At 41.3% G+C, this 26,453-nt stretch overlaps 1 protein-coding gene across 4 annotated transcripts in view; it reads left to right on the forward strand.

The window, feature by feature from the left end:
• Sm (heterogeneous nuclear ribonucleoprotein L) overlaps window positions 1-26,453 on the forward strand; it is a 157,435-nt gene that overhangs the window by 110,281 nt on the left and 20,701 nt on the right. The window contains exon 7 of one of the 4 annotated variants that reach the window (XM_077405518.1): window positions 369-5,745. The exons of the other annotated variants lie outside the window; for them this stretch is intronic. Within the exon in view, the coding sequence (XP_077261644.1) occupies window positions 369-1,234 (866 nt within the window). The 3' untranslated portion in view covers window positions 1,235-5,745. Of the gene's footprint in view, window positions 1-368; window positions 5,746-26,453 lie in introns of those variants that run through there. 4 annotated transcript variants of the gene reach the window in all.

Consider the following 26,453-nt stretch of genomic DNA (forward strand, 5'->3'; position numbering starts at 1 on the left):
ATTAAAAGAATGAATTCTGAATTCGTCAAAAGAATATTTTTATTGAAAAAAGAGATATACCTGCAGGAACACTCCGTATTTTTCCGTAATAGGATTGTTTAGCACCTGACTTGCGTTTACATACACCTACATCAACTGTAATACTCAATTATCGCGTGGTCGCCTTCATGAAGCTGATATCGGCGCTTGCCAGACGAGCTCGTCAAATCATATATATACGCAGGTTTCGTGGTAATTCCGTGGGGACTGTAGCATGAGAGAAGTAACATCCGGTAAAAAAGAAACAATATAATTGATTGCTATATAGTTAAAGAATGTAAGTGACAAGTAGATTGCATTTCTTACGAGATGTTTTCTGTTAATGATAGCAATTAAAGATTTCATCAGCATCCCGTCCTTCAAGGGCGTGTACGAGACATGGCCTACGTATCGCGATCTCTTCAAGGCGGTTATTTATGACAGCCAACGGCTCACAGACGTGGAGAAACTCCACTATCTGCGGCTCTCACTGGAAGGCCCACCTGCTAAGCTCATTTCCGGTTTGCCTCTCACCGGCGACTCGCTCAAATTATCCTGGGAAATGCTCGTCGATCGCTACGAGAACAAGCGGCTGCTCATTCAGTCTTATCTGGACCAGCTCTTTGCCAGCTCAACACCGGTGCAGAAGAACGCCAAGGCACTGGACAAGCTGCTCAACACGTTCAAGAAGGGCATCAAGGGCCTACAATCCTTGGGCGTCTCGCAGGATCTGGGCGACTGCGTCCTGGTGTACCAGTTGTCTAGGCAGCTGGATCGCCAAACCAAGGAGGAGTGGGAGACATCGTTGGGCGACGCGCGCGAATATCCGCGATTCGAGAAACTCGAGCAATTTCTCACCTTGCGAGCACGAGCACTCGAGATGATCGAGTCAACGGCCAGCTCAGGAAGCTCGGCCAGGGCTGCGTCAACAACACGGCGCTCCTCGACGGCTCATCATGCGGCAGCTCAACCGGCACGCACCAATACATCAGACGGCTCAACGGAGTACCCGTGCGACTGCTGTAACGGCACGCACTTCGTGGTGATGTGCCCTAAGTTCAGGCAACTCTCACAGGGCGATCGACAGAAGCTAGTCATCTCACGGAGGCTGTGCTTCAACTGCCTCGGCCGTCACAACGTTCGCTCATGCAAGAGCTCACGAGGGTGCAAGAAGTGCACCCACCGACATCATACGATGCTGCATGAGGCACATTAGAGCGACTCATCTTTGAAGCCAACCACCAGCTCAGCCTCAGCATCCCAATAGGACAACGGTGCAATCGTCACTCACTCATTTTTGGCTCGCTCATCACACTCAACATTACTCGCTACGGCCCTGGCTCAGATCAGCTTATCGGTTAATACTCAGCACGTACGGTTCCGAATTTACCTTTGTCTCTGAAGCACTCATTCGTCAGCTCAACATTCCTCGTCATCATTCTGTCATTCTCATTACCGGAATTGGTGGCGGAAAGTCCACGCAAACTCGAGGAGTTGCATTCCTCAAGCTCTGCTCACTTCGCTCAAGATCAGACGTCATCATTCAGGCTCACATCCTGCAGACGTTAACGAACATCCTACCATCATTTAACGCTGAACCCCAGGAATGGCCGCATCTCACCAATGTAGCCTTGGCTGATCCAGATTTCCTGACACCACGGCCAGTGGATATTATCATTGGAGCTGATTCATATGGGCAGATCATCAAGCCCAACATCATCAAACAAGATACATGGATGCCAATTGCGCAGCTCTCAATTTTCGGATGGCTCGTTCTCGGACCTGTCGACACATCATCATCGGCATCTGCTACAGTGCATCATGCATCGGTTCAAGGGAGGGAAGATGCTTTCGACGAGTTACTGTCGAGATTTTGGACACAGGAAAAAGTGCCTGCGAGCAACAATCTTGAGCTTACTCCTGACAAACAAAAATGTGAAGAACATTTCAAGAGTACTGTCTCACGGAATTCAACAGGTCGATACACAGTTCGACTTCCACTAAAATCATCACCTGATACTCTCGGCGACTCGTATCTCACCGCGCATTGATGTTTGAAAAGTTTACAAAGAAGATTCTCCCGAGATGACGTCTGTCGACTATCGACGTCTGTATCACCAATTCATGACAGAATATCGAGATCTCAATCACATGAAGAAGACTTCACCCGTTTCCAGTCAGCACACGCAATATTATTTGCCACATCACGGAGTGCTCAAACCAGACAGTGCAACCACGAAATTACGTGTGGTATTCAATGGCTCGAGCGCATCTACATCTGGCCGCTCCCTTAATGATATCATGCACGCGGGAGTCAAGTTGCATTTAGACGTCACCGATGTCTTGCTCTGGATTTGACAATTTTGACATCTAGTTGCCACGGACATCACCAAGATGTATAGACAGATCAACGTGCATGAACGGATTTTATGGAGCGATGAACTGCTCAATGAAGTGGCATATTATCTAACCACGGTCACGTATGGTACCAAAGCTGCCCCGTTCTTGGCAGTACGAACGCTGCTACAACTGGTGGAGGACGAAGGCCACAATTTTCCCCTTGCAGTGCCGTCCATCCTTCAAGGTCGATACGTCGACGACAGTTTTGGAGCCGCTGACACAGTCCAACAGCTAATTCAAATTGCATTGCAACTGAAGAACTTGTGCATGGCGGGCGGCGTTCTATTGGCCAAGTGGCACGCGACTCATCCAGACGTACTCACAGCGGTTCAAGCAGAGAAAGACCAGGGCTCACAAATCACATTTGACGATTGCGTAACCAAAATACTCGGATTACGATGGCTTCCTCAAGAAGATTTATTCGCATTCTCAACAAGGATCATACCGATCATCTCACCAAACGCCTTGTTTTATCTGAAGTGGCTCAGATATTAGATCCACTAGGCTTTGCATCACCAGTCGTGATCAAGGCGAAGATGCTCTTGCAGGAGTTTTGGCTTCATAAGCTCCAATGGGATGAACCACTGCCATCCCAGCTCTCATCACGGTGGCTCATCATCAGAAAGGAACTCACCAGCTTGCGCAAGATCTCAATACCTCGGTGGTATAACACATGGAGTACATCGTCAGTGGAATTTCACGGCTTTTCTGATGCTTCTCAACTGGCAATGGCTGCAGTCGTATTTATCACCGTCCACGGCTCTAATGGCGCCACGATCTTATTGGTGTGCTCCAAAACCAAGGTAGCACCGCTCAAACGGCTCACTATCCCGAGACTTGAACTCACCGCAGCACTGCTGCTCTCAAGGCTCATGCAATACGTTCAAGCCACCTTGAAGTTGAACGTTACAGCAACTCACCTGTGGACGGACTCTGTTGTGACACTCACGTGGATCAAATCTCATGCATCGCGCTGGAAGGATTTCGTGAGAAACCGAGTTTTTCAAATTCAAGAGCTCACTGCGAACGCACATTGGAAATACGTACCAGGTACGTCTAACCCAGCCGACTGCGCATCACGAGGATTAAATACTGCTCAACTCCAAAGCCACTCATTATGGTGGACGGGACCACCGTGGATACTCACCCCTGAAGATTGGCTATCTCAACCCGCGCTTTCGGACGAGTTGAGCGCGCATGAGGCTCGTCCTGGCATTGCGTTACATGCGGCCGCATCTCAACCGGACTATCACTGGGACCTGATATATCGGTACTCAACTCTCAACAAGTTATTGAAAATAACAGCTCTTTGTTTCAGATTTATATCGCTTCTGGGAAGGCGCCGACGAACGCCACTGGACTTACACTCAGTTTTGGAGGAGGCCAGATTGTTCTGGATTAAGGCTACTCAAGCGGCATACTTCACGCACGAGATCAAGATGCTCACGGCCAACTCGAGACTACCAACTGCTCACGCATTCAGTCGATTGACTGCGTATATAGACGCTCAAGGGATCATCCGAGTTGGCGGCCGCCTCAACCAATCAGCACTAGCTCAAGACCACAAGCATCAGGCGATTTTGCCTCGCCAATCACGGCTCTCGACCCTGATCATTGCACATGCCGATCTGCGTACCTTGCATGGAGGAACACAGCTGACATTGGCTCATGTCAGGCAAAATTACTGGATCATCGGCGGACGGGCTCCGGTGAAGTCTCAAGTTTTACGATGTGTCGTGTGTGCTCGGCAGAGGGGGATCCGTGCTCATCAACTGATGGGCCAACTACCTCTCTCTCGGGTTACGCCGTCACGTTCGTTTACTCATACAGGAGTTGACTATGCCGGACCGCTCACTATCAAAACATGGAAAGGACGAGGTGCGAAAACATACAAGGGATGGATCTGTGTGTTCGTCTGCATCTTTACCTCCGCAATTCATCTCGAAGTAGTCAGTGACTACTTATCAGAAGGATTCATCTCAGCCTTCCGAAGATTTTCAGCGAGAAGGGGAATTGCTCAGACCATATACTCGGACTGCGGAACAACATTCATTGGAGCAGACGCCGCGCTCAAGAAAATGTTCAACCAGAGTTCACAAGAACATCAACGAATCGCTCAAATTCTACAACAGGATTGCACCAGATGGGAGTTCAACCCACCAGGCGCTCCACACATGGGGGGCTAGTGGGAGGCGGTGGTGAAGTCGGTGAAGTTTCATCTGAGACGGACCATCGGGGAGACTCTACTCACGACGGAAGAACTCACAACGTTGCTTACGCAAATCGAGGCCATTCTCAACTCACGGCCTTTAGAACCGTTGAGTGACGACCCTGAAGACGTCTCTGCGCTCACACCAGGTCACTTCCTCATTGGAGGTCCAATCACTACCATACCCGAGCCATCTCTGATTGACCTAGCAACCTTACGACTATCTCGATGGCAGCTCATTTAGCAGCGTGTTCAACATTTTTGGGCACAATGGTCGGTTTATTACCTGCAACGCCAGCAGGCGATATCCAAGTGGCATCATTCCAACAACAATGTTAAGATGGGGTCCATCGTGTGCTGCTCACCGACGAACGCTCTCCACCGTGCAAATGGCCACTCGCCAGAGTAACAGCTTTGCACCCCGGCAAGGATGGACTCACCAGGGTGGTTACCCTGAAGACCGCCACTCCGACACTCACTCGGCCAAGTGCCAAGCTTGCCATATTGTCCATTTCAACGGAATGAAGGATCAAGAGTAAGGAATCATCAACAAGGTTGCTGATGGCGGGTGGAATGTTCGAGATTCCGTTACCGTTGCGCCGCCCGATCAGATGGCAGCATCGATCGGATATCGACACCGCATCACCGCGGCAGCTTGCGCAAGCACGGGCGCGCTCATCGCCAACGTTTTCCTCGCGATCGAGGCAATTGTACAAATGGCCGCGCAGTGATCAGACGCACGATGTGTGCTCTGTGCATCTTGATTGTGACTATACACATTGAAGTGCCTACCGCAATGATTACAGCTGCCGAGATACTGCATTAACATGTAAAGCGACCGCTCATCCAGCTCTACTTGGGTACATCAACACGACGACTCAGGCTCACATGTGCGCGAGTGCCGACCGCCACGTGTCTTACCGGCTCACGGGCTAATCATCACGAGGAGGGCAATTAATATAACTGTCTCGCCCACTCACGAACGATACACAAAGACTTATACAAAGACTTCTTATGCTTAGTGAACTCCGAAAGAATGCCCATCACTCTCAGGTCAGACTGTATACATCTCTTCTCATATTAAAAACGGCTCAGCCTGTGTTCTGAGTTACATTTTATATTACAGAATAATTAATTAACACCTTCCACGCGCGTCCTTCTCAACCCGCTTCCATCGCCGGGATTATTAATCAGCGATTTTGCGAACATTTCGTAATTACGTAATTGCGAATCTCTGGATAGAAACTGTAGATAATTTCTCTAATTTTATAGGATCTTTTTCATGTTTATACAATTTTTCTAAGTTTTATATTTGAATCGTATCCCTAATAACGATTTTTATATCAAAACTGAAAATAATATATTTAATAATCAATTTAATATTACTAATGTTTAATACATAATATTTCTTTTCATCTTGCGAAATGTTCAGAAACATTTTATTGATACAAAGAAAATGTTGTATACACTAAAATATTAGTATACTGTTTTTTTACGTCGCCTCACTTTAACAATGAGAATTTCTTAGAGCGACTGTGTATATATAACGATTATTACTGCAGCCGTTTTTGTTCATTCGTATTAGACAACAATCTGACAATTCTGGCCCTTAAGATAGGAATATACCCCCGAGCCTTAATAATCCGCAGGACGAAGTTCGAGTTAATTTCACGGGGTGAAACCGCGAGGGCGGGGGTGAATCGTGTCAATCGCGTGGTATATCGCCCAAGAGTTGCATGGCGTGCCGGAAGTTCTCTTCGTACGGTGGCGACCAGACGCTTCCAATTACCGGTCTCGATGGCGTCAAACGCTCACACTTTTGCTCGCGGCTTGTCGTTCGACGAAAGTGCCTGGCAGCCAGATGCCATTTCGTTCCACCGTATCGCAATTTCCGTGTCGTACCTGTACGCGCGGAGCGGGCCAACGCGTTCTCTCTGTTCTCGCATAGCTCATTTCCAGGGTAGAACATCGTCGACGTCATATCCGCCACCGAGAGAACGGAATTTCGTCGTTTCGCGATAAGAGACGACGATGATAGCCCGGGATAGACGGTGCTTCTTTCGACCTGAGCATTAAATTACCGATGTGCGCAAAAATGAGAGAATTATTGGATATACAAGTTTTAATCCTTAATTATTATGGCAGGGCTGAAAATGTAAAAATATAAATTTTTAATTCACTTATTATTTTGATCTAATGTTGATTATCAAAGAACTTACATTTAATAATTAAAATAATATTTTAATGACTTGTGATATTTAATACTGCAAGTAGGTAATAGAAGTTTGCAATATTGATTCTTGCTCTGTTTTTCTGAGATAATATAATTGTACGGTTAAATAAATACTGTGTTATGGTTAGATTACACCAATGTTAATAATTTATTCAGGAAATATTCTCGCGCGATGAAACGCGCATTTCAACTAGATCGAAATGGTACAATAAATGTCATGAAGCATGTGAGATGGAGAGGCGGAGAGGTTCAGTTTTGCACTTTCTTTCGTTTTATTCGAACAATAAAACGGGGTCAGCATTGCACCTACGTAGACATTCGCCATTTCCGCGGGAATACCATCCACTCGAGTCAGACATCTCGTTTCGCCATGCATCACGCGCGCGTTACCCTCTCGTATCGTTCGTCGAGAGAAAATAAATAGGGCGATATCAAGCGATCCGGCAATTTTCTAATTAAAACGCGGCGCGATGGGAAAGAGAGGACGTGACTGTGATCCGTATGGCGGGGTGTCGTCAAACGCCGTTCTTAGTCACAGTTGCGAAAAGTCATAAATTCATAGATTCGGTGGAAAACCACCTGCAGGTCGGCCGTACATCATGTCCACCACTCTCGTATATTATCCACGGGGGAGAGATAAATTGCCGGAAAATAAAACTCCAGTCTCCCCTTTTAGGACTCATGATTTTAATTAAACCCCGTCCGAACGAATAATTATTAAAATAAGCCCGCGATTAGGCACGCCGGCTCCATAAACAGGAGAAAATACGTAATTATCTTAAATGTGATTTTGACGTGAAGTTATTGATGCAAATATTAGACTAATAGGCCGAAATTTAAAGTGATTAATTAAAGATTGAATAAAGTGATTGTATAGAGGAAACCAGTTGATCGCTTTTCTTTTTAATTTTCGCTAACAGGAGTTGTATGTTCGTTTTCGATCAAAGCAGTGTGTCATATTTTCAACATTGTAAATTTTCAGAAACAACAGATACTCTTTATTTCCATTTTTCACGTCAAACTCTATTTGAAAGCCAATTTAAACGGCCTTTGAAAGTTTCAATTGCATCAAACGATAATTGCATCTTTATTCTACACACGAATGAAGGATGCAAAAAAAATGATTAAAGGACTACTCGGACTTCAAATCTAAAATCTGCAGTCCATTGGGAATCCATCTGCTTTAAGATTTACCGCATTAATCCCGGTCGTTTGGAGAAATTGCGTTTTGAAATTTCCGAGTAATTTTGCGACGAGGAACTGGTGTCGTTTATAGTTACCTCAAGAAATGCAACTACGTTCGAATCAAATATTCGCGGCGATATTAGATCGCGGACGAAAACGCAATTTCGAGTTGCACGCACAGAAATGCAATTTTACTTCCTGTGACGCGGCAAAGGGGACAATTTAGTTTCTACTCCACGATCAAGTCGTGGAGTTACAAATGAGCATTTGATTATTGCAACGATTGTTTCGATCGTCAGGTACCGTTGCCCGGGTAATATACTTTGTTCGAAAAATAAAGTTGTTGTACCGTGCAACACTTTCACGTATATTAATTGCTCAAAGGGAGCTATCATTATAGCAGGAAAAAAAGAGAGAAAAAATGAGTTTTATATTTTTGTTATATTCTCGTTCTGCAAAATTTTATAAAATGTCTATGATACTTTGCGTTAGCTTGGATGAAATATTGCCTTTTGCGTTTGAAAATATTTTATCTTTTATTCGCAAATAGAACGATAGTGATACTTCTGACGATTTTCACGTGGAGATAATTTATTCTGTGCTTATAAAATAGGTATATGAAACAATGGAAATTTCAGTGATTTCGTTTGACATCGTATAATCAGTTAGTTCGTTGTAATAAAAGTAACTACGTTTTCCTTTTTTCCAATTTTTTGCTAATGGTTCATCTACCGCAACTCACGATAAAAAGTAGATAAAAGATTTCAAACTGAACTTACTCGTATACAGAGAACATAATAGATGTGATTCCCGTTGGAATCCGCGGACCGGAAAGAATTAATTATTGCCACCCCATCCTCTCACTTTGCGAGTTTGCAAATGAATATTTGATTACTCCGGCAATTAGCGTTCCGACTTCTCAGTGTTATTTTTTTTATAACGGTACAAAGAGTTTTTGTTCGGCAAATAAATTAGCGTGATTACTGCAAATTTTGTATCACAACAAAATCTTCATCGAGCTGGCTTTACATTGTTCTGCTAAATGATATAGAAGGGTTTTAATTAAATTAATAATAAATATCGATACTAATTAACCTAATGCTGGAGGTTTTCGCTCGTTTTAACGACGAATAAAAACCAAACAGGATGATAATATGATTACGTGAACGCGTGATAAATTATTTATATTTCGCCAATAATATATGAAAATATTTGTATTGAGAAATTATGTTGATAACAAATGAACATCATTTTCTAATTTTTCGTAATTACGCACATTTACGATATTTCCACATTTGCTGCATTCTCTAGCTGATTACTACCATTTAGTCGCGTTATCATCTGTGTAATCCGCAATTATCGCCCGTTATCTCTATAGCGGTAGATAATTATCTCGATAGGGGTAACGATCTAGAATACTGTCAGTGTATGCGCGTACTTACGCGCTATTAATGTGCGATATTAATTTATTGCCTTGAAGCTTAATTCGCGAACGCTCTTCTGGTTTCGTTCGCTCGCAACTGAAAGGTAATCGTTATCAGCATTTTTGTTGCGTAAAAAAAGTCCAACTCGCAAAGCTAATGTCGTTAAAATATAACGCAAAACAGAGCAATATCCTTACACGTTGAAATATCTTTTGCATTACTTGTTTTTTTTTTTAATATTATATTTTTTTCAAGTATTTATAACAACCCATGAATGTCCGTAGCATTTATATCGCCTACTCTACGTCGCCTTTATTTCGCATTTATATCGACACTGCGTTATTAGCGGTTTTCTAACGCGGTTTCCTATCTCCAGGATAGGATACGCATACGCCGTTGGTGCGTCGCAGTAAATTACGCGTTTTACCCGTCTTTATGGCACCGTCGTCGATTCCAATTATACGAGCGAGCCGGTCATCGAAACTCGATGTTTTATGACGCCTGTGTACGGGCTTTACTGTCGCACCAAATGCATACAAACGCGTGGGCCAAAGCACCGCTGAAAAAAATACAAATACCCCTGAAAGTGATATTTCTCGTTGCGTTTCCGGATAACGTTGCCGCCCGAATTCCGATAAATAAACCTGGGGCGCACAGGGGTTTCCAAATATTTATTCCTCGCGTTTTCTTTTGAAAGTCTTTAAGAATATCTCTGCACTCATTCATTGCGTAAAATCTTATTCAAAATACGCGATTTCTAACGTTTGTGAAGTAACTTATATTCCTTTATCTTTTTATTCATTCAAATTGACGGCTGCCTGATAATTCTTTCTAAAATTTCATAGAATTTAAAATTTTTCGGAATTATTACAGTATAAAGTAAAATAATATTAAAAAAGAGATTTTTACGTTGCTATTTAAAATGTAAACCTATCGTGAGACACATTAAACTTTCCGGTTGAGTTCCTATCTCCAAATATTTAGTGGCTGAAGATATAAACAAAGTAATTACAATTCCCACAAAATTAAATCCATTATAGAGAGTTTCTCTGTCAGAAATTGCTTGATATCGCGCATCGAAAAATCTGCAGCCTGCCCTAAAGAAAACAGTGACAGAACCGTGTGCAGTACGAATCATTAATCGTGATTCGTCACGGATCAATAGCGGAGTGAAATGGAAGTTTTTGTTGCAAGCAGATAGGAGCATTTGTCGGAATCAAAGAGAGATTGTCGCGTATATAAAGTCACAACGAAATGGATTATTGGCTGGATGAAAGGCTGGGTAAAGAACTCTTTGCGCTCGCGAGAAATTCAATATCTCACGAATGTTTCTTAATCTGCTACATTCTGTTTGGCATACACCATTTCAGTCCGCCCTTGCTGTACAGATAACAATATCCATTTCGAGCTGAACAGAAAAATTTCCCTTTAAATCTCCTAGTTAAGTCGAGGAGTTTTCCACGGGAATTGAGGAGTGAATTTACTTGGGGTTGGAATCTACGATTGTAAAACGCGCAAACGTGTTGCCGCCGTGCGCGTCCAATAATATTCCAACTTGATATCGACTCGCAAATGGAGCGCAAATGGAAGTTTGCGGTGATTTCCCCCCCGTTCGAGTCGACTGACACTCTAATTCATATTCGATCCGTACACCTCTCCTTCTGCTTCCTTTCCGCGCCCATTTATTCGTAATGCAACGATATTCGCGATTATCACGGCGTCGCGACGCATTAAATTTTTCGCGGCATCGCTTCGATCGGGTGGTCCGAATAATATAAATGACAGCGACCTTGGAAATACCACATGTGCGCGATTAATTTCTTACATGCGGTCGCTTCTATACGCATACGAATTAACGGCCGACCGGCCGTGCGCACGAAATCCTGCGTTCCCGACAGCTCCGTGTTTCCCGCAAAGCCCGTCACTTCGCTCGCCGGGCGGCGGACGTTTACTGTAACCGTCGTCCGAACTGTGAACTCCGCGTTGGCGAGTCTATTTACGATCGGCGACGTTTGTTAAGTAAACGTCCGTCGATAAAAACCAAAGAGTGCATTCGAGCCAATCACAATCGACTTTTGACGACAGTCGGTGGTTTTTTTTATCGAATTTACACCGTGCACTTCCCTGACGGCAAACCGCTTGCCGGACTGTCGACATTTCCGCAATATAACACGCTAGTTTTTCGCTATGATGCGCAATACAAGATTAAACGCGTATTTAAAGAGTTGATCGGAAACTGGTCTACGTGTCAAACAATATAGAATTGAGATAATGAAAGGTAAAGATTTATAATGACAATCGAACTATGAACATTATTGACAAATTATAAGAAAAAATTGCTTTACTCTGACAAAAGTGATTATTAGATTGAATAATAATTTACAACCAATAATTAATATCTTATAAATATATTTTTACCTCAGAAAATTTTATTTTTTAATATTAAACCAGTAAATTTATTGTCGCGTTTCGAGTATTATCTTCACTTCTCAGCATTGACTACTTAGACCAGATTTATCGGAAGTATCTAACACCGTAACGACCCAAAGTACAAATCGTAATTCTGCTTTAGTTTTTTCTAATATTCAGCTCAAGGAAATTACGCCTTTCGAGTTTCTCGGTTTCTCTCTCACAGATTTGAGAAAAGAGCGTCTTTATTCCAGCGACTTTATTGTCTCAAGGCAGAATTATAATTTTGTGCATCGAGCTAGAGCTTCCATCAACTCTTCGTGTCCCTGAGCGTAATTCGATTGCGGCGCGTCGCAAACGCGTCGCGTGTGCACGCGCGCACGTTCGCGCGCGTGAAGTTCAACCATGTTTGTTATGTACAGTGGTTCGCCGGTGAACTGCGTCGTTTCCAACATCGAGACTCGTGCGAAACATACACACAAAGCAGTGCTTTTTGCCGTTTACGCCACAACACCGAGCGCCACAGCACGAGCCGCAAAATCGATCTCGATCCCTCCGAGCGCTTAGAACTCCCGTAGTCACCGCAAGCAGACAAGCGCGAGACAACGAGATATACAATCTTCGCCACATCGACATGCAAAAGACAACAACATACACCGAGAGATCGGAGCACACATACGCCGGAAAATAAAAATAAAAATACGTCTGTACTAATAATGGCCGAGCACGAAACGGTTATAATCAACAACACACTTGGCCCGGCCAAGAAAGTATGCACGCCGCAATTAAATAACAACCCACTACGCATCCGGCTCGGATCGTGAAAATCAGTCTACATCGACACTACAACTTACTACTATTACTACAACTACAACTACAACTACAACTACAACTACAACAACATCGAAAACAACAGTCATCAGACAGAGAAGATTCACGCTAAGATCTCCACCGCATTAACATCCCCATGCGCCAAGATGCAGTCTAGCCGACTAACCATCGAGGCAGAACACGACAGATCGATCCAATCAGTGAGATCGAACGATTGTTCTCTCAGTTCCTTTGTGAGTTACACGATGCGTGAGTCTACCCGCGATTCGCCAGTTCGCGATTCAGCGAAAATACAAATTTTTCTATGCAACAAAATTCAGGAGTCGAACTTTACTTTATATCTTTTTACTTCACGTAATGCTTACAAAGTCGTAATTATAGACTCAATAATAACTACGATTTTATGAGATATTAGTAATATAATGTTTGGAGAATTTTTAGAAAGACACAACGTAATGGGTTCTTAATTAGACAGGATTTAAAAGAGTGACACATTTAATTTAGGAAACGTTGGCAGAAATAATTTTATTAACAATTTAGATTCTTGAAGAAACAGCTAAACGTAATAAAAATCACAATATCTTTTTAGATATGGGTAATTAGGAATTGTATTGTTGAAAAAGGATAATTTGGGGTCCACAGTCCTAATTATCTCTATTATTTTTTTTTTTTTAATCCAGTTATCTATTTTCTATATCTTTCTTTATAGTTTAAAATTTATTTTGCTAAAAATTGAAAATTAAGTTGCGTTTTGTATAAAATTTATACGTGACAAAAAGTCGATTTTATTAATTTTATCGCATAATTGAGAGTAACCGAATAACGAAGTTAGCAGCAAAATGGCGTTGAGCAAAAAAAACGTAATTTGGAGCCTTATAAAATATTCAAGAGCTAGGTTGCTCTCAGGACATCGATGAATTCTTTAAACATTTTCGAACGAATTGTATTTGCAACGTCATTATTTAATACGTTTTAAATTATTATCATCAATTTTTCATTGATAATTAATTCTTTCCGATAGATATCTCCCGCATCTTTCGCCTTTTCATGAAAAAAGTTCGTCGAACAATTGTTAATTATTATTCCAATAATTTTTACTCCAAATGTTCCGTGTTAGAAAGTCGGTTACGATGCAGATTAGCGCGTCTAATTATCGCTTCTTTTTAACGCTCGCTTTCATCGTGGCTACCTGCGCGCACGTGTTGCCTCGCTTGCGCTTATGCAATATTCAACGAAACGAACGCGTTCTTTTCGGCTTCGCGCAGTGTGCAGATCTTAGAGAAAGCAAAGAATTTTCGCCTGGAGCTCGTAGCGGCAAAGTAGCGCAATTAGAAAAGAATTTATAGCGATGTTATCATCTTAACGCTCGCGAGGAACGCTCACGAGTGCGTTTTTTATCATCTGCAGCAATACTTGGCACTTTTTCTGTCCTCTAAATTTGTAATGTACAATGATGTACTACGAAGCACAATGCCAATTTTCCATCGATAAAGAGTAGCGAAGGTATACATCCTGATAGCATTATTCCCTTTTTTCTGTTGCAATAATTTAGATTCTTCTTTTACTCTTTAATACCTCTCAGCGCACAACGTATCATACGATGCACAAGGCTAATCTTTCACTGTTAACAAAGCAATAGAAAGCGATTTTCTCTAGTAATATTTTATCATACTTGGATTCTTTATTGTATGCTACATATGAGACACAAATATCAATTTTTCATCGTAATTAGAATACTAATAGACACTATTTTTACACTGATACATGTCTTACTCGATACATTTTACCTCGAAAGGTATTTCTATACAAGTATTTTTCAGAAGCGCTTTTCCTTTGAGCTGCGAATACCAAAAGCCAAGTCTAGTCTATTCTATATACGGTTCAAAGAAATACTTAAAGCAATAAAAGTTGGATTCACAGAGGACTCTTTCCATTCTCGCGATGATACTTTTTCTCGATACTTTTTCTTTTTACAAACGTATACACTCCATAACACCTATCATTATATCACTGCAGCACGCGGAACTTGATGTCGGGAAAAGTTGCGAGAAATGGTTATTCTTCATCTGGTAATATCTCGCTTAGAGACGGTCGACGGACACTTAAAAAATTTCACGTTAAGACGTCGTCTCCTCTCGACGGCCCCCCGTGAAAGTTCGCGCGTCTAGTTTTCTTTTCCCTTTAGAAGTTATCGGGAACTCGTGCGTGCCTTTCCGCTTTCGCAGCGGGCGGTTCTTGTTCAGCTGGCCTAGTTTAATGATTGTGATTAGCGATCGAATTTAACGAATAATGTTGTGTGCATGCGTGTCTGGAAAGCGCACGATAAATCGCGTACTAGAGAAATCGCGATGTGTTATTCTCGTCAGTAATTTTTCCCATTACAATTTTTTAGTTGCAGATTTGTGATAAATTCGAATTTAATTTTTCCTTCGTGACAAACCGCATTGTTTACCTCAACATCATAATCTCAAATATTAGCTATCTTTGTAATCAAATTTCCAAACTAAATTTCTGCTAAAATAAAATTAGATAAGATTATTTATAATTAGACATTTTATAAAGCTTTTACTAGAAAGATTATTCACGGATTCGCAAAAATCTATAATTAAAGAAACATTCAGCAGACATTAAAAATTGTATAAAGAATGAAATTTTTATATATACGTTGATTTATTTCTCTCTCTCTCTCTCTCTCTCTCTCTCTCTCTCTTTCTCTCTCTCTCCCTTTTTTCAGAATCGGAAACTTTGCGGAATTAAATTTTGTTCAATAAATGAAAAATTTACATTTACATATCGAATTGGTCCCGTTAATCCGGCGTATTTCCCTGCACAGCTGGACAAAATGATTTCGTTTTTCTTTTGCAAATCGAATGGAACAAATCAAATTGCCAATTTCGTCGAACATCTGCGCATTATTGTCAAATCCGCCGTAATTCGTCGCACGATTTTTCACTCCGGCATTGCTCCACTTAATGAACGCGCGATCGTGCCATTTTCGTTCCCGATATGTCGTTGTTGAATCAATACAATCAAACAAGCAGGCCCCGAAGCCGGACAAGCCCGTCACATCGAAAATGCGCGCTCGCGAAATCGCTCATGCACGCGGATTAACAAACGATTACCACTTTCCCTCGAAAAAGTATCGCGAACGGAAGCTATGGACGTATTACGTGCAAAATGTTGCCGGTATTAGAATATGTCGTATGCCCGTCCCGTTACGTATTACATTCGTTTGAACAGATTTGTGAAAGAGAACTATCGATATTTATACGGACTTCCATAAATTTTTTCCGTAAATAAGTCATGCGTTTTAAACGCAGTTCAAGGCGAAAGCTGCACGTGAAATATTATTCTCATGGTAAAAATAATACACTATCACATGCATTTTAATTCAGCTTCTCTCTGATAATGCCAGGCAAGAATATTATTTTTTCTTTTATCGTATAAATCGAATTAACTTAGTCATTGCCGATTGAAATATCTTCTAAAGAAAATATAGTTTTACTTACAAATATCTGACAAGAGAAAGAACAACCTCTTTACAATTAACGAATGTCAGTTTACCAATAATTGTCTAGCAATATAGTTGCGCGTCAGTTTTACGTAATACGTTTTTGGAATAACCACGGTTGGCTACTTATTGTGTCTAACGTCACGAAACGTATTATAGAATTCAATTAGATACGGTTTTATTCGTTTTACTTTTCTGGTCGATTTTTCTCTTGAAGATTAGGTCCAATTAATTTCGCTAATGTTATTCGCCAGCGGGTAACTTTCTTACGAGACACAAAACGTTTATTCAATTTTTTTTTCTCAAGAAGCTTTTCCCCGTGGTACGCCTTCGAGCTGCGCTCCCGACATCGACAGGGTGCCGTCGCTTCTTGGCGACGGAATAAAACCGGGATACAAAGTAAACGAGAGTGAATAAGGAAAAGACATTTTCTTTGAGCGAGCGAAAAGAAGACTCACGCATCCCTATACTCGATAAAGGAAAATATACTTGATGAGAAAAATAGCCTGAGAGAAAGCGAAAGAGAGAGAGCGAGAGAGAGAGAGAGAGAGAGAAAAAAAAGAAACAGAGCGAAAGAGAAAGAGAGAAAGAGAAAGAATGTATGTGTTTAGAACACAAAGAAGTAACCAAATAACAAAACATCAACAACATGAACAATCACAACAACAACATCGACAGTAATAATAACAAGCGATCGAAATTTCGAGATCGGACACACCGTTCTACAACGATAAATAATATAGGATGCACGTTGGTGCTATATATATACATATACATAGAGACAGATAGCATCCACATAATACGTCACACATCACGCCGTAGATCTGCCGGACCCTCCACCCACGAACCAACCAACCAACTAACCAACCAACCAACCAACCGACCAACCATCGGGAAAACCACGAAAAATCTTCCACCCTCGGACGACAACGTCGCGGGGAAATTACACAATATTAAATGCGAGCCATGGGCGCACGTATATGTATACGTATACGCACACATATGTACACGCATACATATACGCACACACGTGCGCGTGAGCTAGAATCGCTAGAAAAATAAAAAAAATATCTACATATAAATGCCATATACGTGTTTCTCAGAATAATATGCTCACCACCACAACGTCTTGCAAGGGCTACCAGCGCACTCACAGACAAACATTCAAATCGACCACTGCCTACCGCTCGAAAAAGAAAAAAAAAGTAACCTCTACCTATATACGTGTATGTATACGTCATAAAGTCGGATACATAGAAACAGCTTTCAGAGAGGCTCCATGTATATATGTATAAGCGATCGGATCGAGGAAGGTCGAGATACGAAAAGGGATCCCCGATATGTATATATATGCACGTATATCGATATATATGTACGCGGCCGTGGCGCGCGACGACCAGTCGCCACCGGAAACGTTGCTCCCAGTTAATGACGTGAACGAGATGCGACCGAGGCTGAGTTGCATCGACCGCCCGGGCTCTCCGGCTAACTCTGCTTAACGCGACTCGTTGTTATCCCGTCTGGTCTGCGATACATAGCCCTGGCTGTAACGCAGACCGGAGGGAGGCGAGCAAGCAAAATAAGCAGAGCTGGCTTGAATCGGCGCAACCAGTCTCGAGTGCTCCTGATGACTGTGCTTCGATGGCATCGGAAGAACGAACGGGTCGGTCGGGTTTTGTCGCGAAGCAAGTGCTTGCGAAACACGAGGCACGAGAAAACAGATTTAGTTGATCGCGTAGCGATATAAATAAATTGGCACGCTGTTAACTGGTAACGTGATGTCTGAACAAAATTTGACTGTCAGCTGAAAATAATTTTTCTTTGAGAGAGACTTACCCTTATATATAATTGATGATTGAAGAGGGAAGATAGATGAAGATACTATGTCAATGTCTTGTGAAAATTGAGTCTTTGATCATTAATCAATTATTAAATTTTTACTGCAGCGCATAGATTATTTTTAATTATTAGATTATCGACTTAATAACTTTCTGTTAAAATCAAATTTCCCTAATTCAGTATTGATCGAAGTTGTTTCATCTCTCGCTCGATAACTAATATTGTATTAATATCTACATTCATTTATTCCTTTAGTTCGTTCTTAAGAAAATCATTAGCAGTGCGCCAATTTGATTATTTAATCAATATAATTTGACTCTCAAATTTCTGAATCTGACGTTTCTTCCGGTTTATAATAAAGATAATGTTGTAACGATCGCTTTATCCGAAGTTATTAAAAAGTCCAAGGAAATGTCGAGCAAAACATGGACGAAGAACCGACTCGATTAGCTTGCTCGCTATTTGATGATCATCGAAGTTCCATCGGAAAGCACTTGAGCATATCTTTCGCGTGATGGGAAGCGTTTCCGGTCGCCGAGTCGAGCGTCACTGTGCCGGCCGTACATATACATATATACGTATATACATATATACATATTCGTCCGTACGTGTATGTATATTACTCACACGACTATTCAATCTCTCCTCTCGCTTGTTCACGCACACGACCAAAGAGGAAGGGGTCGGCGTCGAGATCGGCCCGACGGTTAAAACCTTCTCGGCGGAGCCCCTTCGACGGAGTAAAAAAAAAGTCTCTACATTATAAAAACGACAAGTATATGTACGGATTCGCAAAACGCACACAAAACGGCCCCGGAGCCCCTCGCCCCCGTCCATCCACCCCGAGCGGTGGGGAACCGGTGATTACGGGAAGGAAATCGAGAGAGGGAGAGAGAGAGAGAGAGAGAGGGGGAGAGAGAGAGAGAGAAAGAGCGCGAAAGAGCGAGAGAAAGAGAGAGAGGGAGAGAGAGAGAAAGAGAGAGAGAGAGAGAGAGAGAGAATGGAAAGGGGGATTGTGTTATGTTGGAATGTTTGTCTGTGTGCAGATGCAGCCTACTCGTTGTTGACTTGATGGTGATGATGGATTCTCACGTGGAACGTGGAGTTAAGGGTCCAGGGTGGTGAATGAGAGGGGGCTTAGGCAGATCTACGACTCATTTTCCCCCCTCCCTACTACTACCACTCCTACTACTACTATCTACGGGAGAGTGAGAGTGAATACGCGGATGGATGTTCGGAACACGGACGAACGGATCCGTCCGTCTGTAATTGTCTCGAGAGCGGCAAGACAGACGGCTCGCAGACTCCGCTGAGACACACGCCACGTGTCGCCGCGAGACCGCACGGTAAGTTGAGCTCGAGTATATTGTACCGTCCCCCCTAAAACGCGCCTTTGTCGCGCCCAGCGACTCGTCGAGCGAACACTGCCGCCAGCACTTGACCTCAAGCGATCTTCGGACCACATGGACCACCGTCCCACCGTGCTTGCGCCAGGCCGCTAACATCCGTAACCGTTGGTCTTGCCGGAAGCCGCAAGGCATCGCAAACCGCATCTCGGAAGTAAGGATGAGCGTGGTGATCCCCAGCGGCTTCGTAAAGATCCTGGGGGATCTTAAGCGGAGTATTTATGGGTTCCATGTGTACAATTGAAATAGCCTTCTCGATTATGGAAGCCACTTTTTATTATCGAGAAATGAGTATTTTTTTTTCGAAACGCTTATCGGATAAATTCGCTGCTGTTAGTGACGCATGTATGTTCAGTGTTTAACATTATAGATAATAAGATAAATTTATCGAATATATTAATAAATAAGCGGAAATGTAAAACGACGTTCATGGAGACTCAGCATGTGCTTTTTTATTTATGTATAAAACATGTTCATCATTTCACAGATGATATAGCTGAATTACCTACTCATTAATTGCATAAATGTCATCTTTTGTTTAGATTTTTAGCGGCTGTAAGTATGATTGTCTATATATTATGTTGAGCAGAAAAAATCTATGTTTTATAATATCGGAATTTTTTTAGTAATATAATTTTTATATCTATACTCTTTTTGCATGCATTTTGATTTTTATTATCGTTTGCCGATATTTACGATATTGGAAAAAAAGACATTTATTATATATACATACGTTTAAATGTATTACTTCAATTTTTAATTCGTAATTCTATGATCGAAGTCGGTCCAAAAAAATTATAAACAAATAACCGAAAAGCCCCGAATTTAATTGCATTGCCGAAAGCACGATGATTTTTAAACGTCTTTCTGTCTTCGCTTTCCCGCACATCCGCGTCTAAATAGGGATGGCGGGTCATGATTTGAGAACATCACAGTCTAATTCAAACGTTAGACCGCTACGCTGGAATTATAATATGGCAGTTCTGTGTATACTGACAGTAAACAGCACCCGACGGCTGTTGACCACAAAGGGACTAAATTTATGCTCCACCTGGAGACGCCTTCATAATGATTGTCATTAGACGGTGACTCCGGGACACGCGGAAATGACCGTTCACGGCCAGTGAAGTTGGCATACTAATACTGTAATACTATAATTAATCGCAGAAGCTCCTGGCGGCCGTGTATTTTGCTGGATGATTACGTCGGTTACGCAATTAACGAGCTTCAGCTGCACGTTGCCCTACGGATGGGCGATCGCTGTACGGTTCATCGCAATCTTCTTTAGGAAAGAATCTCTATTTGCCGCCGAAGGCAAAATGAATGTAGCACAGCCGAAATGAAGTTCGCGCAAGTTTCTCGGGAAATTTATACAAGATATATATTAGAAATTACGTATAGAATATCGCGTCCCGGAGAAGTTGTACTACATCGAACTTTTCTCCGTTGTATGTGTATTATTCTTATTATTCTCTGTAGCGAAATAAAGTTCATAGAATTTATTTGTGCATTTTTGAAACATTAGTTTTCGTTAAAATTTGTATACAAAAAGTTACGCGTAATTTTCATATTGAATATATTTTTCTGTTATATATTTTGTTTTTTTTTTATTGAAATTTTTTTGCCTCAGTGTTATAGATTTAAATTGCTGGACTTTAATTTTATCTCGTAAGTTTATTGGAAATTACAAGAAATTTTAGAGTGACAACAGTAATTATATTCTCACTTTTTCACGAAATATATTTGTTGTGAGGAAAAAATGAAAATTTTTATAAATATTGTAGATTTATATATATTTTAATCCATTTAAAAAGATGACTTAATTTCGCAATTTTGATCAGATATCCGATGTAGATGTTAAGTTTCCTACGTTGATTATAATAATGAAAATGATAGGGTAAAATATTATACAGAATGTATGGCTTCAACACGAGTTTAAATTATTAAATTCGTAAATAACACAACATTCATTGCACGTGTTCGTATATTTATATGCAGAATGGATTAGGGTTCCGGGATATATACGTTCTAGGATCAAGAACGATCTCATTATCGAATGATTAACGAGTTTATCTCATGCAAGAACATGTTCAAGCGATATTAGACACTCGTGCGCGCCTAATGACACAATAATAATAATCGCAGGATGCACGTGCTCGGACGGGCTGCAAATCGATTTTCGTATCAGACAAATGGCTCGAGATGGGAACGCAGTCGTGGCAATTAGTACAATTATTAATGCATTCGCAGTTTCTAATCAACGCAAGTCGATTTGCATAACGCATTACCTCCGATACGATAATCGCCATGCCGTAAAGTGCACAGACGGAAGATCTTATTATCTCTCGTCGAGATAAATATTAATTCTGAAAGATAACAGAAGAAAGTTCTCGTGGTTTTCTTTTCTTTGTCGATTGCACTGTTAACCGTAGCCATACCTGTTGCACTATAAACACTGACTTTTTGAGAAAACCGTCAAATATTTATTTTGAAGAGGTAACTCGATCTCGCAATAATAACTCGGATAGGTTATTGTTAAGAAAACTGCGGTCCAGCACACTCGACAAATATTATATAATAAGTTACATTGTCTTTCGCGATATTGTTGAAAAATTAAATTTTTTTTTTGCGTATATTCATGCCTTTTAATATTAAGAGTTAAAAAAAGAAAATATGATTAATCAAAAGATTATAGGATCTTTATCAATAATTTTGTCTTGTTATTAGTATTATTATATATATATATATATATATATATATATATATATATAAATATTACATTTATTTTATTTTATTACATATTATTTACGAGTATAAAAAGTTTGATGTAAATCGCGTTGCTGGTATTTCTTAGACTTTTCCCTTTTCACTGCAGTTTTCAAATCAAACCGACGGAGAAAAGCGCACTTTTACTAAAAGCAATTTTTATCTATATATATAAGTATCGGGCGTCTGTCTGTCTGTCTGTCTATCTGTCTGATCGCGAACTACTCATTCGTTAGTGGACCGAACTTTTATCAAGGGTACATAAAATAGGGGTAGAATTTTCCGGGGAGTGCCATAAAGTGCATAGTTTTTTGCTACCGATCTTTTGGGAAACCGGTTACAAAATTTTTTTCAATTTTTGGGAATTAATTGATCGAATCTTAAAGAATTACATATAAAATAAAGGTAAAATTTCCCGGGAATTGCTATAAAGTGTATAATTTTTCGCTACCGATTTTTTGGGAAATTGATTACAAAATTTTTCAAATTTTTCGAGAATTAATTGACCAAATCTTAAAGAATTATATATGAAATAGGAGTCGTGTCAAAATTTTTTTAATTTTTGGAGGATAAGTTTAATTTTTTATTAATGGATAATTTTTTATTAAGAATTGATTTTCTTGAAACCGGTGCCAAAATTTTTCTAATTTTTTGATCATTTCAGAAAAAGAAAATAAAATGGAAGAAAATGAAAGAAAGTTAATAATGGTGGGTCAACGGAAGGTGAAACGCGCAAGGCGCGAGCAAAAATAAAATTTAAAGACTTTAATATAAGGGATTACATTTTTGAAATATTTGACAATATGCTAATCTGCATCTATAATATTATCTATTATTTTTTATTAAAAAAAAAATTCGAAGATGTGGGTTAGAGTTTGAAGAGAAAAAATATCAAAGGTGCTTCTAATTAATGAGTGAGTTTGGGGAGAGAGGAACAGACTTTGAGCCCGCGCGAAGCGCGGGCGAAAAATCTAGTTACAGTACATACGTTCGTAAAATCGTTTTTCACGTCGTTGATCGCAACTTGGCACGCGCGTGCCAAGTTGCGTTTATTGCTCAAGCCGTGTCCGTCTTTACTTTTTAGTTACAACTTTAAAAGGTTTTCCAGTAGTCCCCGCCCCCTCGCGCAATTTCTCTCCCGCGTTATTAAGTTGAGAATTGATAATTCACGTAACAGGGGAAAACTGTTACGGAGTCGTTACATTTTACGGTCGCGAGCCTGTTACGACGTACCTAATTTAAAAGGCGCTTGTTCTGCGTTTTTCCACGACTTACAAAGACCGCAGATTTTGTCGCGTTCTTTTTGCAAAGTAAATGTCTTTTGCAAAGAAATGTGGGACGTTGAAAGTATCTTTTTTTTTTCTCTTTCTTTAAAGAAGGAGAATGGCGCGTGGTATTTAATATTCGAACTCTGCTTTTCGTTACGTCCGCGCTACCGCCGCTGATTTCGAAGAGATTGCGTTTTAATCCCGAACCCCTAACGTATACATATATATATATATATATATCGTCTCACGGGGGCGTTTGTTCATCGTCGAATAATCCCGCCCTTGCTCAAATAATCTATACGCTGTTTCTTCTGGCTATGTCCTTCGATACACCACCTGCGTCGGCCGGAGTTTACACAGCTACGTACAGGGTGGGTATCGAGCTTCGTATTTCACTCATTTATTTTAGATTCACGAATTTCCGAGCGATTCTTTCTTCGCAAAAATTTAATGGAAAAAATTTCTTGTTACATTTTAAAAATCATTTAAATTAAATTTATCTTGTCTTTAATTACTTGGAGAAACTTGAAATTGAATGAATAAAATTTTACTTTTTATCAGAAAAGAAGAAATCCACTATAGAGGATCACATGCTCGGTTAATCTGCTTTTAAAGAACTACCGACGCTTGGATGATTATGTTATGAAGAAATTTGGAATAGTCTAAATCGATTTAATTGTCAAGAAGTCCATTTAAATTCCAATTAAATTACGATACCTACTCACGTTGCTATGTATAGATATATTATATTTTTCGTTTTTAATTTCTATGGATAAAACCGATAGCAATCATCGTGGAAACTTTGTCGTTCACCCTATACATTTCATGGGGTGGGCGGTGGTAGTCTGCGTGGCGACGTCGAAAGGTCGATATCGCGCGCGAGTCCTCGTCCACCGTCATCGCTTCCCGCCGTGATCCTCTCCATAGGAAGGGGGGGAAATTCTTCCCCAAAGCGGCCGTCGAAAAAGGGGTAGGAAAGAAGAGGATCTTCGATAGCCCACTCTCGCGAAGGGCTCTCGCGAAGCGATCGAGAGGGAGAGTCGTAATTTCCCTATCACGCGTCTCATCGGGCATAAAATTGCAATTTTGCCCCCGCTCGAACAGCCGCCCGATGACCTACGAGTTCTAATATCCGCCTGTAATGATCGCACGAGGATATATCCTTCCCACGAGCGACGAGACCTGCCCGTTACACCGGTAATGGCATTTACCTTTACGATGCGACGCTCGCGGTGAAATTGTTTTGGAGATTGAAATCCCGCGCGCCGCTGGACCGCGCTGCGCCGATTTAATCCGCATCGGCGTTATTAATTCAACGGCTATGATAGATCGCTCGACGTTCATTTGATCTTGAGATTTATGAGGGAGGTCCTGGCATACAAAAGAGACGTCTAGTACGAATTGTATTCATGAGGGACGGACTCGGGTATTATTTTCCGTCATTTAATACACTTTTCAATATTTTTGGACTATGGGATTCGAAGAAGAGATTTCTCTTCACCCTTTTTTTTTCTCAGTGATAAACTTTAATTGGAAGAGAAGCGCGATTACACAATGAATTACGTAACGTTAACAGTTGATAATTCAGAGTCGTTCTTCTGCCTTGATTGCCAATATAACGGAGAACAGTGATTTAGTGCTTGCGACGAAATTGTTCTGGGGATTGAAATTCCTGACGTTGTGGACGTTGTACTGATTTAACTTGACGGCAGGTATTTTTACCGGTGATATTATTAATTTACGCGCGAACGTCCATCGCTCTCGAGGTCCTGACCCTCGAGACACGGAGAGAAAGAAATTTTACACGAGATCTACTCGGTGGAAATGTAGAAATCTTTCTTCCTCGCGAGAGAAGAAGAAACTTTCTTCATCCGGATTAGAGTCGAACAGGATCATAAATGACTCGAGTCGTCTTATCCGCTCCAATTCCAAGTTGTCGATAATGTGTTTTCGCGTTCGCCATTCCTGGACGAGACTAAATTTGTCAGTCGTGTCGCTATCTCCGAGTCGAGAACCCTGAACTAAGACAAACACGGCGGGAAACTCGGCGCGACGTCCGCGTAACCCCCATCAGTATCCGAAATCGCAATTTCCGCGAGACCTGCACGAGACTTCTGTGAGTGCCAACATCGAGTTTCGCATGGACTCGCGAGGCTCTCGGCGAGCCCAGGTGCGCCGTTACTGAAGTCGAACACGATTCGTCGTTCCCTTTGTGCTCCGCGTTATTGGAAAAACACGCGCCAGAGCAGCTGAGGTTATCCTCGACGTCTGAATAATTTGCACGTCGCGTAATTATCGAAAGTGTAGCGGGAGGGTACGCCTCTCCGCGACGTCGGAAAAATTAACGAACGACTTTAATCACGACGTTGCTAAAACGTACGATGATTACTGAGAGCGGTTCGTAATTATTATTCGCCTCAAATTTGCGAATTATTTTATGCCATTAATCACATCAATGTGATTCGTTTTTAATCACTTACAATTCCGCTTACACAAGTTATTAAGTTTACAAGATAGAGATTATAACGTCTTCCCGTAATTCCAAAATGTATTTCTGAATTTCGAAGACGTAATTTTTTTTTTATGAAATGTATATAATTCAAGTATTAAACGATATTATTAATAGGATACATGCCACCGGGATCTTCAAAGAGAGAAACGTACACATCTTTGCTCTTCGAATCTCGCGATTCAATCTCGCGATTAAGTCCAGCCGGCGACGCGTAACGTCCCACGTTAGTTATACGGCAGCATTAGCATACTGATCTTAATTAGCAATTAATCTGCCGGGATTCCGTACGTCCACAATGGAGTGGTATCGAACGCGATCCAGGAGGATCAAGCAGGGCTAAAGGCGATTGCTTCCTCCTCGGCGAGGGCCAATCAAGCGGCTGATGCGGCTCGGGCGATAGAGGGACGTTCTGTTTCGAACGAGGAGAAGGCGAGCATTTCCC

The sequence above is a fragment of the Temnothorax americanus genome, unplaced genomic scaffold (assembly GCF_048541705.1).
Source record: "Temnothorax americanus isolate GAGA-0224 unplaced genomic scaffold, ASM4854170v1 Scaffold2, whole genome shotgun sequence".
In the NCBI taxonomy this organism is placed as follows: domain Eukaryota; kingdom Metazoa; phylum Arthropoda; class Insecta; order Hymenoptera; family Formicidae; genus Temnothorax; species Temnothorax americanus.